General features: G+C 40.8%; 1 protein-coding gene across 2 annotated transcripts in view; it reads left to right on the forward strand.

Moving 5' to 3' along the window:
* abhd12 (abhydrolase domain containing 12, lysophospholipase) overlaps nt 1-25,530 on the forward strand; it is a 150,860-nt gene that overhangs the window by 18,469 nt on the left and 106,861 nt on the right. For both annotated transcript variants that reach the window (XM_043696423.1, XM_043696424.1), the window contains exons 3-4: nt 3,627-3,748; nt 5,568-5,673. In XM_043696423.1, the coding sequence (XP_043552358.1) occupies nt 3,627-3,748; nt 5,568-5,673 (228 nt within the window). The remainder of the gene's footprint in view (nt 1-3,626; nt 3,749-5,567; nt 5,674-25,530) is intronic.

Here is a 25,530-nt window from a genome sequence, read left to right on the forward strand (position 1 = left end):
AAGTAAATATCCATGAATGTTTCCAGTTGGGTGATCTACCAGAATTCCTTTATGTAGAATCTTGAATACAGGTATAAAGTAGTTCAAGTTAATTCTTTTGTAGCCTGGGAAATTCATTTTTCAGGCTAAATAGTGGATTCTTTCCAGAAATTTTGAGTTTTGAGAAAAGTTGATACCGGAGGCAGATATTTAGCTGAGCCTGAGTTGCTTTTGTAGTTATCTGTTCTTGTGTAAAATGTAAACTAAGAAACCAAGCTGAAGCTGTTCAAAATCCAACTGTTTCAGTCATGTAACTGGGGTTCCAGGATAGATCACCCTGGTGAACAAGATTGGTCAAAAACTATTGTGTTTTAGCAGAGTTATGAAGGCCATTAGCACCATCTCATACATAATATATTTCAAATGTAGTCTTTGTTCTGAACTGGCTTGCGTAGTTATCTTGTTAGTTGTTCCTTTGTTGTGGCTTGACAGAAATATCTATAGAATGTAGAGTGTGACATTCCAGAAAATGATGTAAGTTTTTGTGTCCAGGTTACTGCTGATCACTACTTTGCAGAAGTTGGCATCAGTGGCAGCCACGTTATCAGTTTAGTGAAGTGTCTATTTCAAAAGAAGTGTAAGCAAGAGGAAATAGTTTTGAAGAAAAGCAATTTCTGATTTGACTTTGTGTCTCCTTGCCGTGACACTACCCTCTGACATAGCCTAGCAAGCTGTACATTTCAAGGACAATTAGGGCTGGGTAACAAATGCAGGCCTTCCAAGCAATGCCCACATTTATGAAAGAACAAAAAAATGCAAGCCACTCTATTCCAATTACCAGTTTATTCAAATTTGGCATGCATGTGGAGGGCTTCTATACCATTTAGAGGTATTTATTTAATTTCAATCTTTTAAGCTCAATTATTTTGGTAGACGTAGCATCTATTAATCTAATGGAAGCATTATAACACCATCTCCCTTTTTAGAATTTCTTTGTCTTAGGTCATAGGTTGAGGCTGAGAAAACCCAAAAAATTCCTTTTGGCCTTTCTCTTTGTGACTCTTACCACCTACCAAGAGGTGGTGTGCAACTAGATGAGGTGATTTTAAACCTCTAGGTTTCATATCTTTCTCTAAGGAATTAACTAGCTCTTAATCAGTCCTTACCTTGCTGATGCTAGGATTTTAGCAGATGTGAAGTTGTGAATATGAAGCTGGCTGAGTTCTTTCAACAGCTTCAGATTAAGCTTTCATGTATCTTTATAAGGAAATAGTTGCACTTGTATGATGCCCTCATGCTGTGCCAAAGTACTTGTAAAGTGTGGTCAGTGTTGTAATGTGAGTTTGCACATTTTCCCTATGCCTGCTTGGGTTTCCTCCAGGTGCTCCGGTTTCCTCCTGCAGTCCAAAGATGTGCAGGTCACGTGAATTGGCCATGTTAAATTGCCCATAGTGTTAGGTACATTAGTCAGAAGGAAGTAGGTCTGGGTGGGTTACTCTTCGGAGGGTCAGTGTGGACTTGTTGGGACAAAGGGCCTGTTTCCACACTGTAGGGAATCTAATCATAAAGATATACAGAATGGTCCAACTCATCCATGCTGACCAGATATCCCAACCCCAATCTAGTCCCATCTGCTAGGACCCAGCCCATATCCCTCCAAACCCCTCCTATTCATATACCCATCCCCCACATGCCTTTTAAGTGTTGCAGTCATACTAGCCTCCACCACTTCCTCTGGCAGCTCGTTCTGTGCATGTACCACACTTTGCATGAAAAAGTTCCCCTCTCACCCAAAACCCAATGCCTTCTAGTTCTGGACTTTCTCACCCCAGGGAAAAGACTTTGTTTATTTATCCTATCCTATCCTATCCTATCCTAACCTATCCTATCTATGCCCCTCCTGACCTTGTATACTTCTATAAGGTCACCCCTCAGCCTCTGACTCTCCAGGGAAAACAGCCCCAGCCTATTCAACCTCTCCCCATCCCTCAAATCCTCCAGCCCTGGCAACATCCTTGTTAATCTTTTCTGAACCCTTGCAAGCATCACAGCATCTTTCCATAGGATGGAGACCAGAATTGCATGCAATATTCCAAAAGTGGCCTAACCAATGTCTTGTATAGCCGCAATATGACCTCCCAACCCCTGTACTCTATAGTGTCACCCATAAAGGAAAGCATACCAAACACCTTCACTATCTTATCTATCTGTGAATCCACTTTCAAGGAGCTCTGAGCCTGCACTTCAAGGTCTCTTTATTCAGCAACACTCCCCAAGACCTTACCATTAAGTGTATAAATCCTGCTAAGATTTTCTTTCCCAAAATGCATCACCTCACATGATTGAATAAACCTTTTTAAAAAATCAATGGTTTCCCCTCATGTGTGAACTTAGAATTGGTGTCAAAGTTAAAAAATAACAAGCTTCCCATTTTACTGGAGAGGACGAATCTCTTATGGTCTTTATTCAAGGCTGAATTGGACATATTTATAATGGAGCTGAGGAAATGGAGGGATGGAGATGGTAGGTAGGAAAATGGAATTAAGGCCATAATTAGATCAGCCATGATCATATTGAATGGGGGACTAGATTCAATGGGCTGAATGACCTACTCTTTGGGATACAGTTGAAGATCCGGTGAAACATTGCAACAGGTAGAAACGGCTTTGGATTTCATGTTTTTTTTAAGAAAAACGCTATGCAAATACACTGGACTGTTAGTAAGACGTGCATGATTTTAACAATTTATGCTATCTGGTTCAGAATGCCCAAAAGTTGCCAACTGAAAAGGATATGGAGAGAATTCAACTAACTAAATATCAATTGACTTTATCTCCAATCTAAGATATTGGAATCCTTACTCAGATTAATTCAGCTAATTTATTTTCAAAAGTATAATGAATCCAGCATCTGGTAGCAATTGATGAAATAACCATAGCTGCTAATAATATGCAAATCCTTCACTACATCTTGTGATTAACCTAAAATCTGTGATCTCTTTTTTTCCCCCTCACCCGATGGTTATTTTTTCTCATTCAAGGCTGCTCCGAATCCCATACCAGCCTCACCATGCCTACATGCATGTTTATCAAGGGAGGGCTGCAAAATTATTATTTTTAAACAATCTCTATCCAAGGAGCACTGAGCTGATTGTAGCACAAATCTAGGATTGATGAAGGGTGCCCACACCAAATAGTGTATGGCTTTGTAACATTTGTCACATGTTTTGAGCTGATATTTTGGGAAGCTATGCTGCAAGTAACCAAAGTTTGAAGATATTTATCTCATCCAATTTAATTTTGTGAGCAGTTGACATATTTTCTGCAAATGAAACAAGTCATCATAATTTAAACTATAACTGGCAATTGGGCTAGAATTCAGTTTGCAAGATAAACAAATTCATGTTGACAGAATTTCTTTAAGGAAAGGTCATAGCATTCATTTTATGGAACTTTTCAGTATGAATTTGAGATGTTAAAATACATTATTCTTGTATCTTTTTTGGTTTTATTGATTATACTTGATTTAAAATTAAGGATTCAAGTATGAACACAGAATTTCACTTCACTATTTGTGATGAATATAATGTTTCGTCTCTCTTTCTTTTTTTGTAGAGTGACTTTTTTTCTTTTGCTTCCACATTTTAGGCATTCTTGGCTTTACAGAATCAAGAAGCTAGCAGTGTGGTTGTTAGCCGTGTACATATGCATTCCTTTCATAGTAAAAATGTGCCCAGCTATTCAAGCCAAGCTGGTCTTCTTAAATTTTGGTGAGTAGCGATTCAGTGAATTGGATTAACTGCACCTGTTTGTCATTCACAAAGCCTTTGGCATGCCATCATGCATTTAGAACCAGAACCTTAAAAATTTCCACCAGGTCAATCTGATTCACCACCTATGTGTACTCCTTTAATTTGCAACATGTCTTTGACCATGTTTTTGTTCACCCCCTCCAAAAGAGTTTGGCTCAATGATACAGTTCATTTGTTTGCTTAATTACAGTAGATTAGAGAGTCCTGTATGTCTGTTCCACCCTTCAATAAGATCATCAAATTCCTCTTTTTCTCACAAAAGTTATTGAGCCCAGAATTTTACATCTTGAAATCCTTTTTTTCCCTTCCCCTCTGCTGCTGTTCCATTGGTGGCTGCTCATATCCACAGGCTTCTAAAGCTTGTTTTTCAGAAAAACTCTTATTCTGTGTTCAAAATATCTCAACATGTTTAAGTGCCTGTTTTCTCATCCAATTTAATATTGCATGACGCCTATTGAAGAGTTTGAGACACTGTATACTTGTCAATGAAATAGCTGGTGGTTTAACATCTATATATAATTTAGGTGGATCCCATGACAAATATAACTACTTTTAAGCAAATTAGGCTACTTACTATCTTCCACCCTGCCCTTACAGTCCACTGCTCCAAATTGCAAGTACTTCACTAGTGGATAGAAACTTCACATGTCACTTAATTTAACCTAAACACATGCATCTTTTGGAAACGTGCATTCATATTGATCCATTAATAACTTGTGTTTGCTTATCTATTTCATTGCTTGGGATTTTGCAGCAAAGGAATTAATTTCTTTATTCATCAGTACAAAATCTACACAGCTGTTTATGTGGGTTATTTGAAATGTTTGTTTTGCTTTTGTAAGGGGCTTATTTATTTAGCTCTGAACCATGCAAACGAGGAAGACCCCCACAGTTTCAGTGGCCCAGGCTTAATTAACTGCCATCAGCAAACCAGCAGCTGTCTATAATGCTCTATGGTTAATCTATTGATAAACAACAAGAGTTTGAGACTAGGATTTCTGTAGTGCCCGCAACTGAATAATCAACTGATACTTGGCAATAAAGAATCTCTCCACTCTAGAGGCTTCCTGCCTCTATTCCTGATGAAGGGCTTTTGCCCAAAACTTCGATTTTCCTGCTTCAGATGCTGCCTGACCTGCTGTGCTTTTCCAGCACCACTCTGATCTAAACTCTGATTTCCAGTTTCCGCAGTCCTCACTTTTGCCAAATAAAGTTTCACGGTTGAACTCTAGCCGTAAGGTACAAGGGAGTCAACTGCTCTTCGAACCATATCCTAGTAACAGCATAGGTCCCCCAACTGCATGTAAGTGAACAAAATAGTACTGAAAATGATTATAATTTAGGGAATGGTGTAACGGGGTTCCAAGCTGCAGGCTTACGTAGGCTTTCAGATAATGAAAATGCTGTTTTTATTTTCCAGCAAATGTCTTTCCAAGTTAACTGCAAACAACTTTATGAACAGAATAAAACATTTTTAAATTTTAGTGGCCAAAATATTGATATCTTTATTACTATAAATTTTTAATGGAGTGGTTTTTATATTTAAATATTAGAGTGTACAAATTAGTATTTCCTATATCTTTTGAGGAAAAAAAATGATTTATCAGTAAATTAATTGGCTATTTTCTGCACAAAGTGCATTGGTCAAGATTTTGATAGGATTGCAATTTACGATTAAAAACAAATTATTATAGATTTGAATTTATTCTATGTAATTGGTTTGTAGTCTTAATCATTTGAAAGCTCTAAAATTTTTATTGACACCTTTCTTTTGTAGTGCGGCTACCATATTTCATTGACTTGAAGAGGCCACAGGACCAAGGGTTGAACCACACATGGAATTTTTATCTTAAACCTGAAGAGACAATTACTATTGGTGCTTGGTGAGTGAGCAGAGACTGGTTTAAAAAAAAACATTGTCTTAATTTCACAGTTGTTGACAGACCTGATGTGGGTTCCTAGTGGTGTATATTTTTGTTGCTTTGCTTTACTAATGTTTTTGTATAGCTGGTTGTCTGTTTCATGAATTAGTGCATAAAATAGGCTGACGCTCTAGTGCAGAACAGACGGAGTGCTGCCCTATGCTGTTTTTCAGGTTACACACATGCCTCTTCAGGTGAAATATTAAAAGTTCCCAAGGTATTATTTTGAAGGAGAACAGTAGACTTCTCCCTGAATCAACATCACTGAAACAAATTATATGTTCATGTTGCTGTTGTGGGAGACTTGTGTGTATAAATTGACTGAGTTTTCTATGTTACAGCACCAGCAATTTGGATTTGCATGCTATCTTTAAAATATAGCATTCCATTACAATCGTGTCTGCACCTCATACATAGTTGGTTGTTAACTGCCTTCCAGTCAAGCAATATCTTAATTTTAAGAATGATCCATGGTCTTGTTCCTTTCTATCTCTAATCTCCTCCTGCTCCTACAAATTCTCCAAGATAACTGCACTCCTTTAAATCTGTATTTTTTCTGCAAACCTGATTTTATTTGCTTCATCACTGGTCGTCACACTCTGTTGTCTCAGTCCTAACTTCTATTACGTGCCCTATATTTTTCAGATTCTATACTTCCCTTTTCTTCTCTTAAGACACTGTAAAGCCTACCTATTTCATGTAGCATTTGGTCATCTAACTAGACATCTCCTGTCACTTCCTTGAAGTGATATTGTGCATAACCTATTGTTTGGCATATCCTGAGTTTGTAACTATTGTTCCCGTTCCCGTTACCGTTTGCATTCCTGCTCTTCCTGTCAACTTGTTTAAACAGTTAATTAGAGGACAGTTAATTTAAAGCTAACTTGATGAAGGGTTATATCAGGCCTGAAAACGTTAACTATTGCATTCTCCACAGATATCAGACCTGTTGAGTTTCTCCAGCATTCTCAATACTTGCTTTTGCATGTCTTTTATTTAAAACGCATCTAATTTTGCTGCCATTTTTAATTTGAAAAGAAATGCCTAGTCAATTTGCTCACCGTTATTTGGGAAACTTTGTTAATAATCAAGAGACAAGCAAAAATGGTTAAGGAGGGAGCTTGCATTCAGTGTGAGATGTCATAGAGTCATAGAGATGTACAGCATGGAAATAGACCGTTCGGTCCAACCCGTCCATGCCGACCAGATATCCCAACCCTTCCTATTCATGTACCCATCCAAATGCCTCTTAAATGCCGCAATTGTACCAGCCACCACTTCCTCTGGCAGCTCATTCTGTACACACACCACCCTCTGCGTGAAAAAGTTGCCCCTTAGATCTCTTTTTTTATATCTTTCCTCTCTCTCACCCTAAACCTATGCCCTCTAGTTCTGGACTCCCTGACCCCAAGGAAAAGACTTTGTCTATTTATCCTAACCATACCCCTCATAATTTTGTAAACCTCTATAAAGTCACCCCTCAGCCTCCGACGCTCCAGGGAAAACAGCCCCACCCTGTTTAACCTCTCCCTATAGCTCAAGTCCTCCAACCCTGGCAACATCCTTGTAAATCTTTTCTGAACCCTTTCAAGTATCAAAACATCTTTCTGATAGGAAGGAGATCAGAATTGCACGCAATATTCCAACAGTGGCCTAACCAATGTCCTGGACAATCGCAACATGACCTCCCAACTCCTGTACTCAGTACTCTGACCGATAAAGGAAAGCATACCAAACGCTTTCTTCATGATCCTATCTACCTGCGACTCCACTTTCAAGGAGCTATGAACCTGCACTCCAAGGTCTCTTTGTTCATCAATTTAATAGAAATTGATGTCAAGCCACCAGATCTTTGTACAAAGAAATAAAACTTGATAACATCATGTTACATAAATTACATAACAATAGAAGGAAATAAATTCTTAGTTTAAAGTGAAACAAAATTTCATGGCTGTTAAGAACTGGGAAGTACAGCTGTGTGGTAAGCTCTTTTAAAGAGCTATTACAACTGCAACCTTCTACACCACCTTTTGGTTTTGTAAGATGAAGTGTTGACAGCACCCACTCAATGCTTTTTAATGTTCTAGTTAACTTTGCACCCCAATTCCATGCATTAGATTCCCTACAGTATGGAAACCGCCCCTTCAGCCCAACCCTCCAAAGAGCAACCCACCATGAACCACTCCCCCACCCTACACCTAACACTATGGGCAACTTAGCATGGCCAATTCACCTGACCTGCACATCTTTAGATTGTGGGAGGAAACCAGAGCACACGGAGGAAGCCCTCCCAGACACTGGGAGAATGTGCAAACTCGACACAAACAGTCGCCCGAGGTGGGAATTGAACCCGGGTTCCTGGCACTGTGAGGCTGCAGTGCTAACCACTGAGCCACTATGCACCCATTGTTCTTCTATCGTGTATATCTTCCTTAAATAAGCTTTTAAGCTGTTTAATTTCAAAAGATAGGAAGTCTTACATTTTCAGTAGCGTTGGAAATCAGTGCATTAAATACTTTTGAAGTGAGCAGCAGCCATTTGAACATGGCAGGTTCCCATGTGATAACGACCAGGTAATTGTATTTCTGGCATTCTCTTAAAGGGAAGTTCTGACACAAGAAGCAGCTCTTTCAAATATTATTGCAATCTCTTACCTCACTGCTATCATCTATTAGAATCCCAACAACAACTTTGATCCTGCATACTGTCTGCGCTGCCTACTCACTTGCTCAGGATACCTTCCCACCTACACTGTGCCATCCAGCTTAATTTCCCTTAATGCCTCCCTATTTAAGTCCACCATAGAACTGGAAGAATCCAGGGTAATGCCTGACATTTGGCTCCTAACCCCTGATGAGAAGATCTTCTCTTTCACTACCCTGACCAAATCTAAGACCTTGGACTGATATTTGACGCTATCCTTGACTTGGCTGAGGAATGTTGATAATGTGGCAAGCTTCCTGGCTTTGTCTGTGCTAAATAGCATAGCAATGCAGCAGTACCATGAAGCTGGAATCTCTAGGTGAAGGGCCAGGCAAAGCAGGGATGCTGTGAGAATCCAGGTAGGCTAAGAGTGAGTGACTGCAATGAGAGTCAGTGAGCAGCCTGCAGATGTAGCCTGGCCTAATCCATGAGCTGGGTTTGTGTCCCTGAGTGCAAAGTGTCCTTGCTTCAGCATTACAATAATATATAGTAGCCATTGCACACCAAGGTGCAGTGTTAAAGCGCAGAAGCATACTGAAAGTGAATTGATATGACATTGTTAGGTTTATGTTCTGTTGTTTTTTTTTCTTGAGATTCTTACACACTTGATGCAGCTGCAATGTGCCAGCTTCTGTGAACAACAACCAAATTTTATCAAGCACAGTGTGGTATAAACTTTCTGGAAGAACTTTTAAAACAGGGCTTGGCAGAGTCATGTCAAAGCTCTCTCTGAACAAAGGAAACAGTCCTTCCTTTATACAAAATATTTATGTCACAGTGATGCCCCCAAGACAACCCCCAGCCAACCCCCCACAGTCACATGCCACTCAAGCCACAATGCAGTGACCTGATCATCTCTAGAAACAATATAATGTAAATCACCCCTCAATGATCAAATCTATTGCAAATCATTTTTTTAACGACAGGGAGTAGTAAAATTCCAACTGTAATACTTTTATTGATTTCTGAATAGGGGATGAAAATGTAAATAAAAGGAGATGACAATGTAAATGGTTCTGAATAATAGGTGATTATGTAAATTGACTTACAAATAGATTGTAAGAAGAGGCATCCCACCCTAGCCTCGGAACATCTAAAAATGCAGGTCAGCAGAGCAAGTTAACTCTTTAATATCACAAAATAAGATTCTTGGGGCTGGTCCCTGTGGCCAAATCTCTGTCCCCAGAGATGTTAGTTCTTGGTGTCCAACATTTGGAGTAAGTAGCAAGCTAGAGTCATGAGGTACCCACACTGTCTTCCATGACACAACGTTTTGGTGTATAGTTTGCTCACATTGGGTAATTGAATTAAAGTGAGATTACAATAGATATGATTTGGAAGTGTCGGTGTTGGACTGGGGTGTACAAAGTTTAAAAATCACACAACTCAAGGTTATGGTCTAACAGGTTTATTTGGAAGCAATAGCTTTCACAGCGCTGTTCCTTCGTCAGGTGGTTGTGGAGTATACAGGTGATAAAGGAGCAGTGCTCCAAAAGCAAGTGCTTCCAAATAAACCTGTTGAACCATAACCTGGTGTTTTTTTTTCTAACTTTGCAATAGATAAGATTGTTAACAATCAATGATCCCCTTCAAATGCAACTTACTGCTCCCTAGTGTGAGGCTTATCTTACACCTAGAACGTAGTTAAAAGATGCAGTGAGCTGCTGCTGACTCTTGAGAGAGGCTCACACAAGGAGTCTGGCTAGGCCCTTCACATTACTTGCGATAGCCCATGTCATTCAGATCTTTATAATCAGCCCCTTGTCAGTGCAGTGCCCCTTCAGTACTACAATGGAGTGTCCAGCTCTGATTGTTGTGCTCAAATACTTTATTCTCCTCATTTTGATTGAATGCAGAACCTTCCATTCTTTCAATAATGCTATCCTTGGTCATTGTCAGTCAAAGTCTATCATGGTTGTGGGTATGTTCGCCAAGCTGGGAAGTTTATTTGCAGACATTTCGTCCCCTGTCTAGGTGACATCTTCAGTGATTGGAGCCTCCTGTGAAGCGCTTGTGTCTTCTGGAATTTTATTGGTTCATTTTCTGCCACTTTTGGTTGCTGGTTCCAGTTGTTCATTGTAGTTGCCAGTATATTGGGTCTGTGTGTTTGTTGATGGAGTCTGTGGCTGAGTGTCATGCTTCTAGAAATTCTGTGGTTGTCCTATGATCATTGTGTTGTCCCAGGTGAATCTGTGGTCCTTGTCATGTGTGTATGGCTACTAAGGACAGCTGGCCTGGCGATTAATGGCTAGTTGGTATTTGTGGATGCAGATTGCTAGTTGTCTGCTTGTTTGCTCTATATATTGTTTTGTGCAGTTTCTGCATGGAATCCTGTAAATTACGTTAGTCTTGCACATGATTGGTATCGGGTTTTTTGTTCTGGCGAGTTGTTGCCTGAGTATGGCTGTTGGTTTATGGGCTGTCATGAATCAGAGATCAGGGAAGTCTGGCCATCAGTTCAGACTTTTTTATGTAAGATAGTGTGATTTTGGTATAAAGCGCACAATTTTGAAATTTGCTTGAACTCTGAGCATCAGTTATAAATAATAGGACTAACATAGGTATGTATGTTTGCAGCTTGGTTGTGTAAAATGTCCACTGAGAGAAACTCTATTTTTATCCTCATTTTCTCCATTTTTTTTCCACTTCCAGGATACTCTGCATTATTCCTTTCTTGAGCAGTTAAACAGAGGACATGTCAGTATTTTTACCTCTGCAACTCTGACTTGGCCGGCTAGGAGATGAGTGAAAATGAAGGTTGACTTGTCCTCGAATTAAATTGCTTCTTTGTATTGTCAGTTGTAGCTCACAGCACTCTTGCTTCTAAGTCAAATGGGTCTGTATTGTAGTTGGGCACAAGACTTGCAAGTTATGAACTGAGGAGAGTAATCAGCTTGAAAAAGGGCATGGATAGATTGGTGGAATGGGCAACCATAAAGCTGTTACTATTTAATAGTGTAAAGTAAAGCATATTGGTAGGAAGATTTGAGGAGCAGCAATACAAACTAATTTAACAATACGATTGTTAAGAGCTGGTGCAGAGTGACCGATGGGTATTTCTGTGAAAACTGTTGAAGGTGACAGGACATATCTGAGAAAGTGATTAATAAGATGTATGTGGTACTAAAATTTATAATAAAATACCCTGAGAAAGTGATGGTAAACCTTTATAAAACAGCCTCATCTCAAGTATGCGGTTCAATTATAGCTTCCACACCTTTGGAACAATGCAAAAGCCTTAGACAAAAGGCAGAAAAGATTCTGTTTCCACAGATGAGGGACTCTGAGTCAGTCATAGAGATGTACAGCACAGAAACAGACTCTTTGGACCAATTCGTCCATGCTGACCAGATATCGTAAATTAACCTAGTCCCATTTGCCAGCACTTGGTCCATATCCCTCTTAAACCCTTTCTATTGATATACCCATTCAGATGTCTTGTTTTAAGTGTCTCCGCCTCCTCCATTTCCTCTGGCAGCTCATTCCATAATGCACCACATGCCTCTGTGTGGAAAAAGTTGCCCCTCAGGTTCCTTTTTAAATCTTTTCTCCTCTCACCTTACACCTATGTCCTCTAGTTTTGGATGCCCCCACTCTATGAAAAAGACCTTGCTGATTTACCCTATGCACGCTCCTCACTTAATAAACCTCTGTAAGGTCATCGCTCAGCCTCCTCTTCTCCAAAGAAAGCATCATTCCTGATGAAGGGCTCTTGCCTGAAACATCTGTTCTCCTGCTCCTCGGATGCTGCCTGACCTGCTGTGCTTTTCCAGCACCCCATTCTCGACTCCAGGGAAAACAGCCCAGCCTATTCAGTCTCACCTTATTGCTCCAACCCTCTAACCTTGGCAGCATCCTTGTAAATCTTTTCTGAACCCTTTCAAATTTCACAACATCCTTCCTGCAGGAGGGAGACCCAGAGTTGCATACAATATTCCAGACGTCGCCTAACTAATGCCCTGTACAGCTGCAACACGACCTCCCAAATCCTATACTCAATGCTCTGACCGATAAAGGCAAGCATACCAAACACCTTCACTGTCCTATCTACCTGCAACTCCACTTTCAAGGAGCTATGAACAGTAGATCAATAGATTTGGGCTGTTTTATGAAAAGGAAATTAAGATTTGATAGAGACTTTTAAAATATGAGAAACTGGAGAGACTAAATTGAAAGCGTTCCCATTATTGGAAGTGTTAGGTGCTAAGAGAGACCAAATCAATGGTGACAGTAAAAAGAACCAAAGACAATATGAAGAACTTTTTTTAATGCATCAAGTATCTAGAACAGATTGCACGAGTATGGTGGGGTGGATTCAATTGTGACTTTCACAAGGGAATTGGGTAGTTATCGGAATATTTAAAAAATTGCCAAGTTATGAGGAAAAGAGAAGGAAGTGAAACGAGTTGATATGCTCTTGCAACAAATAGGGAATAGCTGACCCAATTGACTGCTGCATTTGCTGTGAACATTCTGTAAAAAGAAAGTATTTTTTCAGATGAGGATATGCTCCAAGGAACCTGACCGTTGCTCTTCTGACACGTTAAGTCTGAGATTAAAATTAGCAATCTTTTTCAAAGTGAATCAAAGCTATAAGCAGTACCTGCATTAAACATTGGTGTTGTAGTGGTAATGTCATTGAACGTCTAATCCAGAACCGTAGGCTAGTGTTCTGAATTCCACCATGGTAGAAGGTAAATTTGAATGGAGTAAAAAAGATAGTCTAATGGTGACCATGTTGATTGTCATAAAATCATGTCACTAATGTCCTTTCCAGGGAAGGAAATCTGCTATTCATTACTGGCCTACATGTGATTGCAGACCCACAACAATGTGGCTGACTCTAAACAGTCCTCTGGGCAATTAAGAATGGGCAACAAATGCTGGTCTAACCAGTGATGCCTACATCCCATAAATGAATATTGTTTTTAATAATTCTGTAAACTCCCGAATGCTAGATGTAACTTTAGAGTTACTTCTTAGGCTACACTCTTCTCCAAAAACCTAAACTTTGCCAATCTTTCTAACTACCATTGAACATTACCACAGTTTTGACAAACTGTCCAATACGTTCTTGAGTTGTTTCTTCCCTGCTGTAAAACCGTCATTCTAAGCTCTTAAGATATTCCTATATTAAAAATCTCAGGTTTTCCTCGTACTGACTTTATTACAGTAAATATCAGACTTTGTCATCTAAGCATTCGCATTGTTAAATTAGATGTTTCTAACTATTTTATAATAGCAAAATCCCATATTTTGGAAGATTGGTTGTCATTGTAATTATAGCATTAAACATTTTATAAGTATCCTTCTGGAAAGAAAGCCTATTTATTTTTTCCCGATCTGCATTATGATAATGAAACTGTTTCACAAGAACTCAACTGGTTCACTAAATTTCCTATAAGGGAGGAAACCTATCCGTGTCTGGCCTGTCTGTGACTTAACTGATGAGTCAACCAAATGGAAATGTTGAAGCAACTAGCACGCAACTTCGTTGTATTGAAATGGTTTAAAAAGGCTGTCTTGCTGCTGCCACCACTGCCATCTTCGGGCATCAAGGAATGTGCAGTAAATGCTGTGGTCCCAATAAGATTGCATCCTAAAAATGTGATTCATTTTTAAAGTATTTTGTCAAAACCAGAGTAATCTGACTCGATCATGAGACCTGATGTCACAGTTCTCACCATTTGATTTGAACCCAAGGATGACATTTTGAAAATAACTGCAATTTATTATGATAAACTTTGCAATAAGAATGTTTCAGCAAATTGTGTAATATTTGACTGTAGCCGACTTGAATCTTAAAACTTGTTAAGGTTGCAACATTTGTGGATGACTTTTCTGATGGGCTTTAAATAGATGAAACTGTAAGATTATGTTACTATTTTCTATTATGCAATTTTCTTCAATTTAAACTGGATATTAAAGTTTATTTAAAACTTCTGACAATTAGTGACTTCATATGGAATGTTATAGTTAGTTCTTATCTTCCATTTCCTATTTAATTTTGATTTAGAAAACTACCTAAATTTGCGACCAACCCACAACTACTATTTTAGTGACAATCATTACAGCAGTCAGGAGATCTCAGCTGAACTCAGATCAGGAAGACTGTCTGGATACGAGGCAAGAATGTCTACCTTGCGTGTCAATTAAATTAATAACAGGAGTAGAATAGGTATGTATGTTTTGCAGGCTGCTTGTATAAAATGTACAGTGAGGAACTCTTTATTTTTCTTCTCCTTTTCTCCATTTTCCCAGCAAAGTGCATCTTTCCTTTCTTGAGAGATTAAACAGTAGACCTGTGTCAAGATTTTTGTCTCTGCTACTCTTGACTGAGGCTACTAGGAAATGCATGAAAACTGAGGTTGACTTGTCCTCTTATTAAACTGCTTCTTTGTATGGTCAGTGTGATTCATTGGCAGCACTCTTGCTTCTGAGTCAAATGGTTCTGGGTTCAGGGTGTGCTCCTCAACTATCATCTCTAACACACATTATCTAAGTTTGCTACATTACAACAGTGATTAGTTTTAAGTATTTTATTGATTCTAAAACATTTTGGAAAGTTGAGGACTTGAAATATGCTATCTGAATATACATATGAGAAATATTTTTGAGGTAACAAGCTAATTGGTAAAGGAGAGAAGTGGATGTAACATAGTTGGATTGAGCAACAGGCAGTTACCTTTTTAAGTAAGCTATTTTATTTACTTGATTTGACAACTGTACAAGCCAAACTTGGAAAGCACAGAAGAGTTGAAATTTGACTTTGAATCAAATTTCTAACATTAGTCAGTGGCCCATTTAACCTTTGTCTCACTGCTGCAGCCCCACACTGACCATGCTTCTTACTAACCCTAACAATATTTCTAAGGCTAGAAAGGAGATTTTGCTAAAAGACTTTGAACAGCTGGGACCTAATTTACGTAAGTAGAACCACCAAGGTGTCAATGTCTGGATTACTATCTGACCATAGGCATAGGGTAAATAAAGTTAACGAGTTAAATATTTAGCCCAAAGAATAGTGTGGGTTGAATTGGATTTCAGTTTATGGGGCACTGGTACTAATATTGGTGTAGAATGAGCTGTTCTGATGGGATGGTCTTCACTTGAACCAAATTGATACCAGTGTTCTGGTGAATCAAATATATAAGGAAGTAGAGAGCTTTAAACTAATCAGAGTTGGGGAGAAATTGAGAGAGAGAAAACATAGACCTAAAAGCAAGAGGATATGGTAGATATATAGATAACGACACCTAGAGTGCGACAAGAAGGACCAAAATATGTGAACATAGAAAAACAGCAGTAATAGGGTCAAAAGGGGGAAAGTATTTTTTTAGAAGGGGATAGTCAACATGGCTTTGTGCGTGGGAAATCATGTCTCACTACCTTGATTGAGTTTTTTTTTTGAAGAAGTAACAAAGATGAACGTAGAAGAGTGGACCTTGTCTATGTAGACTTCAGTAAGGTGTTCGACCAGGTTCTGCATGGTAAATTGGTTAGCAAGGTTAGAGTACTTGGAATACAGGGAGAACTAGCCATTTGGATACAGAACTGGCTTGAAGATAGAAGACCGAGGGTGGTGGTTGAGTATTGCTTCTCAAACTGGAGGCCTGTGACCAGTGGTGTCCTCAAGGATTGGTGTTGGATCCACTGCTTTTTTGTCATTTATATAATTGAGTTGAATGTGAACATAGATATGGTTAGTAAGTTTGTAGATGACACCTAAATTGGAGGTGTAGTGGACAGCGAAGAAAGTTACCTCAGATTACAGGATGTTGACCAGATGGGCCAATGGGCTGAGAGGTGGCAGGTGAGTTTAATTTAGATAACTTTGGGGTGCTGCATTTTGGAAAGGCAAATCGGGGCTGACTCATGCACTTAATGGTAAGGTCCTAAAAGTAGAGTTTCAGGTAGACAGGATAGTGAAGGTGGTGTTTGGTATGCTTGTCTTTATTGGTTAGCTCATTGAGTATAGAAATTGGGAGGACATATTCCGGCTGTACGGGACATTGGTTAGGCCACTTTTGGAATACTCCGCGCAATTCTCACCTCCCTTCTCTTGGACGGATCAGGTTATCTGTTTGCTTGCTGAACAGGTGGTTTGTTTTCAGACATTTCATTAGCATGCTAGGTAACATCAGTGAGCCTCCTGTGAAGCTTGGTGTTCTGTTCTGCTTGCTATTTGATTCTTGATCTGTGGTGGTGGTATCACTTCCGGTTCTGTTTGAGAGGTTGGTAAATGGGATCCAAATCTGTGTGTTAATGGAGTTCTGGTTTGAATTCCAGACATCTGTGAATTCCCCCCCACATCTTTGTTTGGCCTGTACCACAATGGAAGCATTGACCCAGGTGAACTGGTGTCCTCTTTCATCTGTGTATAGATACCAGTGATAGTTGGTCATGTATCCTGGTAGCTAGTTTCCTGCCGGTTTGTCCAATGTACTGTTTGCTGCAGTCCTTGCAGGGTATTTTGTACATTATGTTCATTCTCCTGGCTGTTGGTACAGGGTCCTTTAAAATCCTAAGTAGCTGTTTTAGTGTGGTAGTAGGTTTTTGGGCTAGCATTATGCCTAGGGGCCAGAAGAGTCTGGTGGTCATCTCTGAAATGTCTTTGTATGGTAGGGTGACTAGAGCCTCTGGGGGTGTTGTCTTCCTGTTTAGGTCTGTTGTGCAGGAATCGGCAGACTGCGCATATCGGCTAACCATTGTTTCCGAATACTTTGTACAGCTGTTTCTCCTCTGCTTGTATTTCCAGGGTGCTGCATTGTATTGTGGCTCATTTAGATAGTGTCCTGATGCAGCTCCATTTGTGGATGTTGGAATGGTTGCTTTTATAGTTGTTTGGTCAGTGTGTGTGACTTTACTATAAATGCTAGTTTGCTGTTCTCCATTGGCTTTTCATTCTACCATGATGCCCAAGATAGGGAGTTGGTTATTGTTCACTTGCTCTTTGGTGAACTTTGTACCGGTAAGCATGTTGTTTGTGATTGTGGGTTCCTTCTAGTTTGTCATGTTTCGTGATGACAAAGATGTCATCTGCATAGTGGACCCAAAGCTCAGGCTGAATTGTGGGAAGGGCTGTTTGTTCTAACCTTTGCATAATCGCTTCTGCTCTGAGTCCTGATGTTGGTGATTCCATAGGCATCCTGTTGATTTATTTGTTTATCTTGTTGAAGATGAAGTGGATTGTGAGGCATAGTCCAGTGGTTTGAGCAGCCTGTTCTTGCTAATTGGAATTGGTGCTGTCAAGTGTTTGTCTCTGGTTTGTCTAGCAGTGTGGCCTCAAACTACTGGACCTGTACCCCTCAACCTACGTTACCTTCAATGGCAAGATATACAACCAAATCAACGGGATGCCTATGAGATCAACAATATCAGGACTTATAGCAGAAGCAGTTATACAGAAGTTAGAACGAACAACCTTTCCCGTGATCCAGCCTAAGCTTTGCATCCGCTATGCGGATGACTCCTTTGTCATCACGAAACGTGACGAACTAGGAGAAACCCACAAACAGCATCCTCGCCAGTATGAAGTTCACCAAAGAGGAAGAGAACAATAACCAACTCTCCCCCTTGGACGTCACAGTAGAGCGAAAAGCCAATGGAGAACTGCAGACCAGGAAAGCCACACGCTGACCTGATACTCAACTACAGAAGCAATTTTCTCGTTACCCACAAATTGAACTGCATCAGGACACTATCTAAATGAGCCATAACACACTTCAGCTTCCTGGAATTACAAGAAGCAGAGGCGAAACACCTATACAACGTGTTTAGGAACAACAATTACCCAATAAGTGCAGTCCACTGATCCCTAAACAGGAAGACACAACACCTCAGAGATTCTAGTCATCCAACCATACATGAAAGACCTTTCAGAGATGACCACCAGCCTATTCTGGCCCCTGAGCACTATAGTAGCCCACAAACCACCTACCACACTAAATTTGTCAGTAACTGTTTTATATATAGGACCCTGTACTACAGGCAGCAGAACGAACGTAACATGCACCATACCCTGCAAGGACTACAAAAGTCATTACATTGGACAAACTGGCAGGAAACAAGCCACCAGGGAACATGACCAACTGTCACAGAAGTACACTAATTTGACTGAGACATTGCATCCATGCGTGGGAATTCCTAGAGGCCTGGCATTCAAACCAGAATTCCATTAACAAGCACAGATTCAGACCCCAATTACCAACCTCTCAAACTGAACCAGAAATGATATCAGTCACCCCAACAGACCAAGACACACACATAGCAAGTGGAACAGAACACCAACGCTTCACTGGAGGCTCACTGGTGATGTTACCTAGCATGGTGACGAAATATCTGAAAACATAGCCACCAGCTCAAAGAGCAAACAGGCAACCTGATCAACAAATCTTCTCCAAAATCTCAAATGTTGTGAAACTTGAACATCCATGTACAGAGGTATCTGGGTGTACAGGTCCCCAATTCCCTGAAAGTGATAACGCAAGTGGATAAGGTGGTTAAGAAGGCATATGGCATGCTTGCCTTCATTGGTCAGGGCATAAAGTACAAAATTGGCAAATTGTGTTGCAGCTATCCAGAATTTTGGTTAGGCCACATTTGGAATATTGTGTACAGTTCTGGTTGCCATGCTATAGAAGGAATTGGGGATTTTGGAGCAGGTGCAGCGTAACAGTATGCTGCTAGGCTTGGAGGGTATTAACTGCGAGGAGAGATTTGCTTTCACTTAAATGTTGAAGACAGAGGAGTAATCTCATAGAAGTTGACAAAATTATGTGAGACATTTATAGATAGTTGGAGTCTTTTTCTTTCTCTCTCTTTCCTGCACCCCCCCACACCCCCACCCAGGATAAACATGTCAATAACCAGGGGACATAGTTTTATGGTAAACAGGGGCAAGTTTAAAGGAAGTGAGAAGCAAGTTTGCTTTTTACACAAAAGGTACTAAGCGCCTGGAATGCATCTCAAAGGAGGTGGTGGAGGTGGATGCAATAGCAATATTGAAGAGGCATCTTGACAGATAAATGAATAGGCAGAGAATAGAGGGAGGCAAATGGCATACAGGCAAACTGCTTTTAAGTTTAGAAAGACATCATGTGTTAACATTAGTCTTGATACTCCAAAGGACCTGTTCAGTGTTGTTCATTCTTAATGTTACAGAACAGTGAGATTTGGTAGTCCTTGTGCATGAATTTCAAAAAGCTAGCACCCAGGTGAGTGAGTATCGTGGAGGCAAATGGAATGCTGGCCTTTATTTCAAAAGGAAAGGAGTGTAAAATTAGGGAAGTTTTGCAAAACCATACAAGGGACTAAGCCCACAGCTGGAATACTGAGAACAGTTTTGGAATCCTTTATCTAAGGATAAATATGCTGGCATTGAAGACAATCCAGTAAAGGTTCTCTTGGCTGATGCCATGTATGGAGAGTCTGCCTGATGAAGAAAGATTGAGTAGTTTGGACCTGTACTCTTTGGAATTTCTAAGAATCTATAAGAATGAAAGTGACCTTATTAAAACACAATATTCTTGGGGCAAAAAGAGTAGCGCTGGAAAAGCCCAGCAGGTCAGGCATCATCCAAGGAGCAGGAGAGTCAACGTTTCAGGCATAAGCCCTTCATGAGGAATGCTTGTTTCCCCTGATAGGAGAGTCTAGGACCAGAAGATGTAATTTCAGAATAAAGAGTCATTAAGTACATTCGTGGAGAAGATAGATTTTGATCAATAAGGCAATTGAGGGTTGTAGAGGAAAGTGGAGTCAAGGATTATTAGCCATGGTCTTGTTGATTGGCAGAGCACACTCAGGCTGAATTACCTAATTCTGCTCCTACATCTTATGGTCTGATATGTTTTTCCCTTATCCTTTAGTTTCTCTCTCCTCTCAGCCATGAACACTTCATCTGCTAACTTGGTCCCATTCCAGTTGTCTCATAGCCTCAGTCTTGGATGATTTTGTAAATTACTCTTTCTCAAAAACTGTCTACCCCTCTCCACAATCTTTGAAATCCAGTCATTATACTTGTTTCCCCCCAAACAACTCTGTTCTGACAAACCACCATATCATTGAGAACCTGCCTTTCCTCTGCAAATATGATGTCACCTGAATCTCTGCCTACCATTTCTGTAGTTCCCTGTTTGCCCTCCTATTAGGGTTCTTCTGCTTCACAGCACCGGAAGTAGACAGACAGGAAGCTGGAAGAACACAGCAAGACAGGCAGCATCATAAGATGCAGAAGTTGATGTGTCGGGTGTAACCCTTCAGGACTGGGGGTGGATATGCAGGGAGCTGCAGATAAAGGGGGAAGTGGGGGCAGGGTGGTGAAGTGGGTATAGGTAAAGACAGGTAGAGGGTATGACTTGGTTGGTTAATGGGAGGAATGAATCTAGTTGGTGGCAGGGAGTAGTGGAAGGGAGGGAGGAGGGGCTGGGAAGGGAGTTGGGGGATTGGGAGGGAATTTATTTGAATTTGGAGAACTCAATGTTGAGTCCTTTGGGCTGTAGGGTGCCCAGGTGGCAGATAAATTGTTCTTCAAATTTCAAATAACCTCCCTCCCCATCCCTGACTCTCTTCCCAGACCCTCCCCCTCCCTTCCACTGCTCCTTGCCATCAAACAAATTCATTCCTTCCCATTGACCAACTAGGTTGTACCCTCCATTTGTCTTCTCTTTGTCTATCCCCACTTCACCACCCTGCCCCATCTCCCACTTGATCTACCACTCTCCAGTCCTGCAGCAGGGTTACACCTGAAATGTCTACTCCTGCACCTCCTGATACTGCCTGGCTTGTTGTGTTCTTCCAGCCTCCTGCCTGTCTACTTTGGATTCCAGTATCTGTAGTTTTATTTTGTCATTCACAGCACTGTAAATGGCATTTGTTGGCACGAGATAACCTCCTTTAATTCACGTACAATACCTTTCTACCTCCTTGACATCTTTGCAAACCTTGATATAATTGCTGCTTCTTTGTCATGAGGTTGGGGCGATTTCAATGTAAGTGGCCTAATCGGGATAAGGGATAACACTATAGCTGTACTTGGGGAAGATATTCCTGTGAATATGTCCAGGGAAGTCATTTGGGTGGAACTGAGAAATAAGAAAGAGATGAGCACTTCATTGGGATTGTACTATAGACCCCCCCCCCCACCGCAACCTCCATCGTCAGCAGGAAATTGAGAAACAAATTTGGAAGGAGATATCAGTTATCTGTAAGAATAATAGAGTGGTTATGGTAGGGGATTTTAACTTTCCAGACAGACTGGGACTGCCATTGTGTTAAGGGTTTAGGTGGAGAGGAATTAAAGTTTGTACAAGAACATTTTCTGATTCAGTGTGTGGATGTACCTACTAGAGAAGGTGCAAAACTTGACCTACTCTTGGGAAATAAGGCTGGGCAAGTGACTGATGTATCAGTGGGGGAGCACTTCAGGTCCATTAACCATAATTCTATATAAGTTTTTAAAATAATGATGGAAAAGGATAGATAAGATCTAAAAGTTGAAATTCTAAATTAGAGGAAGGTCAATTTTGACAGTGTTAGGCAAATACTTTCGAAAGTTGATTGGGGGCGGAATTTTGCAGGTAAAGGTACGTCTGGTAAATGGAAAGCCTTCAAAAATGAGGTAACAAGAGTCTAGAGACAGTATGTTCTGTTATGGTGAAAGGCAAAACTGGTAGGTGCAGGGAACACTGGATAACTAGAGAAATTGAAGTTTTGATTAAGAAAAAGAAAGCGTATACCAAGTATAGATGGCAGAGATGGAATGAATCTTTAGAATATAAAGACAGTAGGAGTGTACTTAAGAGGGAAATCAGGAGGCCACAAAGGGGACCTGAGTAGGGTTAAGGAGAATCCAAACCTATTTTATGATACATTAAGGTCAAAAGGCTAACTCTGGAGAGAATAGGGTCTGTTGAAGACCAGCTAGGCAGCAGATGTGTGGAACTGCAGGAGATGGAGATACTAAACAAATATTTTGCATTAGTGTTTACTGTGGAGAAGAACATGGGAGATATAGAATGTGAGGAAATAGATGGTGACATCTTGAAAACTGTCCCTATTACAGAGGAGGTGGAACTGTATGTGTCAGAATGCATAAAGGTGGATAAATCCCCAGGACCAGATCAGGTGTACCCTAGAACTATGGGAAGCTAGGGAAGTGATTGCTGGGCCCCTTGCTGCGATATTTATATCATCGATTATTACAGATGAAGTGCCTGAAGACTGGAGGTTGGCTAACGTGGTGCCACTATTTAAGAAAGGTGCCAAGGAAAAGCCAGGTGAGCCTGGCATTGGTGGTGGGCAAGTTTTTGTAGGGAATCTTGGGGGACATGATTGACATGTATTTGGAAAGGCAAGGACTGGTGGCGTTGTGTGGAAAATTGGTCTCTCTGACTTGATTGAGCTTTTTGAAGAAGTAACAAAGAGGATTGATAAGAACAGAGTGGTGGACGTGATATACATGGACTTCAGAAAGGTGTTCGACAAGGTTTCCCATGGTCGACTGATTATGAAATAGAATTAAAATCCTTACAGTGTGGAAACAGGCCTTCGGCTCAACAAGTCCACACTGACTCTCCAAAGAGTAACCCACCCAGACACGTTCCCCTATCCTATATTTGTCCCTAACTAATGCACCTAACCTACACATCCCAATGGGCAATTTAGCATGGCCAGTTGACCTAACCTGCACATCTTTGGACTGTGGGAGGAAACTGGAGCACCCGGACGAAACCTGCGCAGACTCCACACAGGCAGTCGCCTGAGTGGAATTGAAACCAGGTCCCTGAAGCTATGTGGCAGCAGTGCTAGTTACTGAGCCACCGTGCCACCCCAAAGTTAGATCAGATGGAAAGGAGGGAGAATGAGCTATTTGGATATAGAATTGGCTCAAAGCTAGAAGACAGGGTGGTGGTGGAGGGTTGCTTTTCAGACCTAGGCCTGTGATCAGTGATGTGCCATAAGGGTGCTGAATCCACTGCTTTTCGTCAGTTATGTAAATGATTTGAATGTGAACATACAAGATATAGTTAATAAGTTTGCAGATGACTAATTTGGCAGGGGGCTGGGAACCAGAAGAAAAGACTACTAGACAGTGAGGTGGAAACTGAGACTGTAAGGATCATGAAATTAGCTTTATCAAGGGGAAGAGCAGGCAGAGAGCAGATGAAAGCAAAAGAACTGGTGGCCTTGAGTGCATATATTTTAATGCAAGGAGTATAATGGGGTAAGGCAGATGAATTTAGGGCTTGGATTGGCATCTGGGAGTATAACGTTATTGCGATCATAGAGACTTGGTTGAAGGAAGAGCATGATTGGCAACTAAGTGTTTCAGGATATAGGTGCTTCAGACAGGACAGGGAGGGGGAAGAGTTGCATTGCTGGTTAGGGATGATATCATGGCTGTGCTAAAGGAGGACACTTTGAGGGCTTGAGCAGCGAGACGTTATGGGTGAGGCTGAGAAATAAGGAGGGTGCAGTTACATTGGTGGGGCTGTATTACAGGCCTCCCAACAGTGAGCGTGAGGTAGAACAGCTAGATAAACCGATTATGGGAAGATGTAGAGGCAACAGGGTGGTGGTGATGGGAGATTTTAATTTTCCCAACATTAACTGGCATGGACTTAGTGTCAGAGGTCTGCATGGAGCAGAATTTGTAAGGAGCATACAGGAAAGTTTTCTCGAGCATTATGTCAATAGTCCAACCAGGGGAAGCAGCTATATTGGACCTGGTGTTGGGGATTGAGCCAGGCCAGGTGGTAGAAGTTGCACTGAGGGAATTTCTTTGGGAATAGTGACCACAATTCTGTAAGTTTTAGAATACTTGTAGGCAAAGATGAGAGTGGCCCTGAGGGGTAAGTACTAAACTGGGCCAAGGCCAATTATGTCAAAATTTGGCAGGAGCTGGGAAATGTGGATTGGACACAGCTATTTGAAAGAAAGTTCACATTTGATATATGGGAGGCTTTCAAAGGTAGGTTGAAGATAGTGCAACATAGGCATATTCCTTTGAAAACAAAGGATAGGAAAGGCAAGATTCGTGAACTGTGGATGATAGGAGAAATAGTGTGACTAGCCAAGAGGAAAAGGGAAGCGTACATAAGGTCCAGGCAGCTAAGAACAAAACTGGCCTTGGAGGAATATTGGGAGAGTAGGACCAATCTTAAATGAGGAATCAAGCAGGCTAAAAGGGGTCATTAAATAACTTTAGCGAGCAGAATTAAGGAGAATCCCAAGGCCTTCTCTTGCTTCTTACAGAAGAATAAGGTAACCAGAAAAAGGGTTGGTCCACTAAAAGATAAGCAAGGAAGGTTGTGTGTCGAACATGAGAAAATTGGTGAGATTCTCAATGATTACTTTTCACCAGTGTTCACTGAGGAATGGGAAGTGATGAATGCTAAGATTAGAAGTAGAAGTTTATTTACTCTAGATCACGTTGACATGAGGGAAGATACGTTGGATAGACTGATGTCAGTGGTGGGAAAGTTGCTGGAGAAGGTACTGAGGGATAAAATCGATCTATATTTGGAAAAGAATGGGTTTATCAGTGATAGGCGTTAAGGTTCTCCATGGTAAACTAATGTAGAAAGTGAAGTCACATGGTGTGCAGGGTGTTCTAGCTAGATGGGTAAAGAACTTGAGCAACAGGAGACAGAAGTAGTTGAAGGGAATTTCTCAAAATGGAGAACGGTGACCAGTGGTGTACCACAGGGATCAGTGCTGGGGCCACTGTTGTTTGTAATGTACATAAATGATCTGGAAGAGGGCATTGTTGGTCTGATCCGTAAGTTTGCAGATGACATGAAGATTGGTGGAGTAGCAGAAAGAATAAGGGACTGTCAAAGAATACAGGAGAATATAGATAGACTGGAGAGTTGGGTGGAGAAGTGGCAGATGGAGTTCAATCCATGCAAATGTGAGGTGATGCATTTTGGGAAGTCTAATTCTAGAGCGAGCTATATAGTAAACTGAAGAGCCTTGGGAAAAGTTAGCAGAGAGATCTGGGAGTTCAGGTCCATTGTACCCTGAAGGTGGCTGCACAGGTGGATAGAGTGGTCAAGAAGACATATGGTATGCTTGCCTTCATCGGCCGGGATATTGGGTGTAAGAAATGGCAGG

The sequence above is a fragment of the Chiloscyllium plagiosum genome, chromosome 9 (assembly GCF_004010195.1).
Source record: "Chiloscyllium plagiosum isolate BGI_BamShark_2017 chromosome 9, ASM401019v2, whole genome shotgun sequence".
Classification (NCBI taxonomy): Eukaryota; Metazoa; Chordata; class Chondrichthyes; order Orectolobiformes; family Hemiscylliidae; genus Chiloscyllium; species Chiloscyllium plagiosum.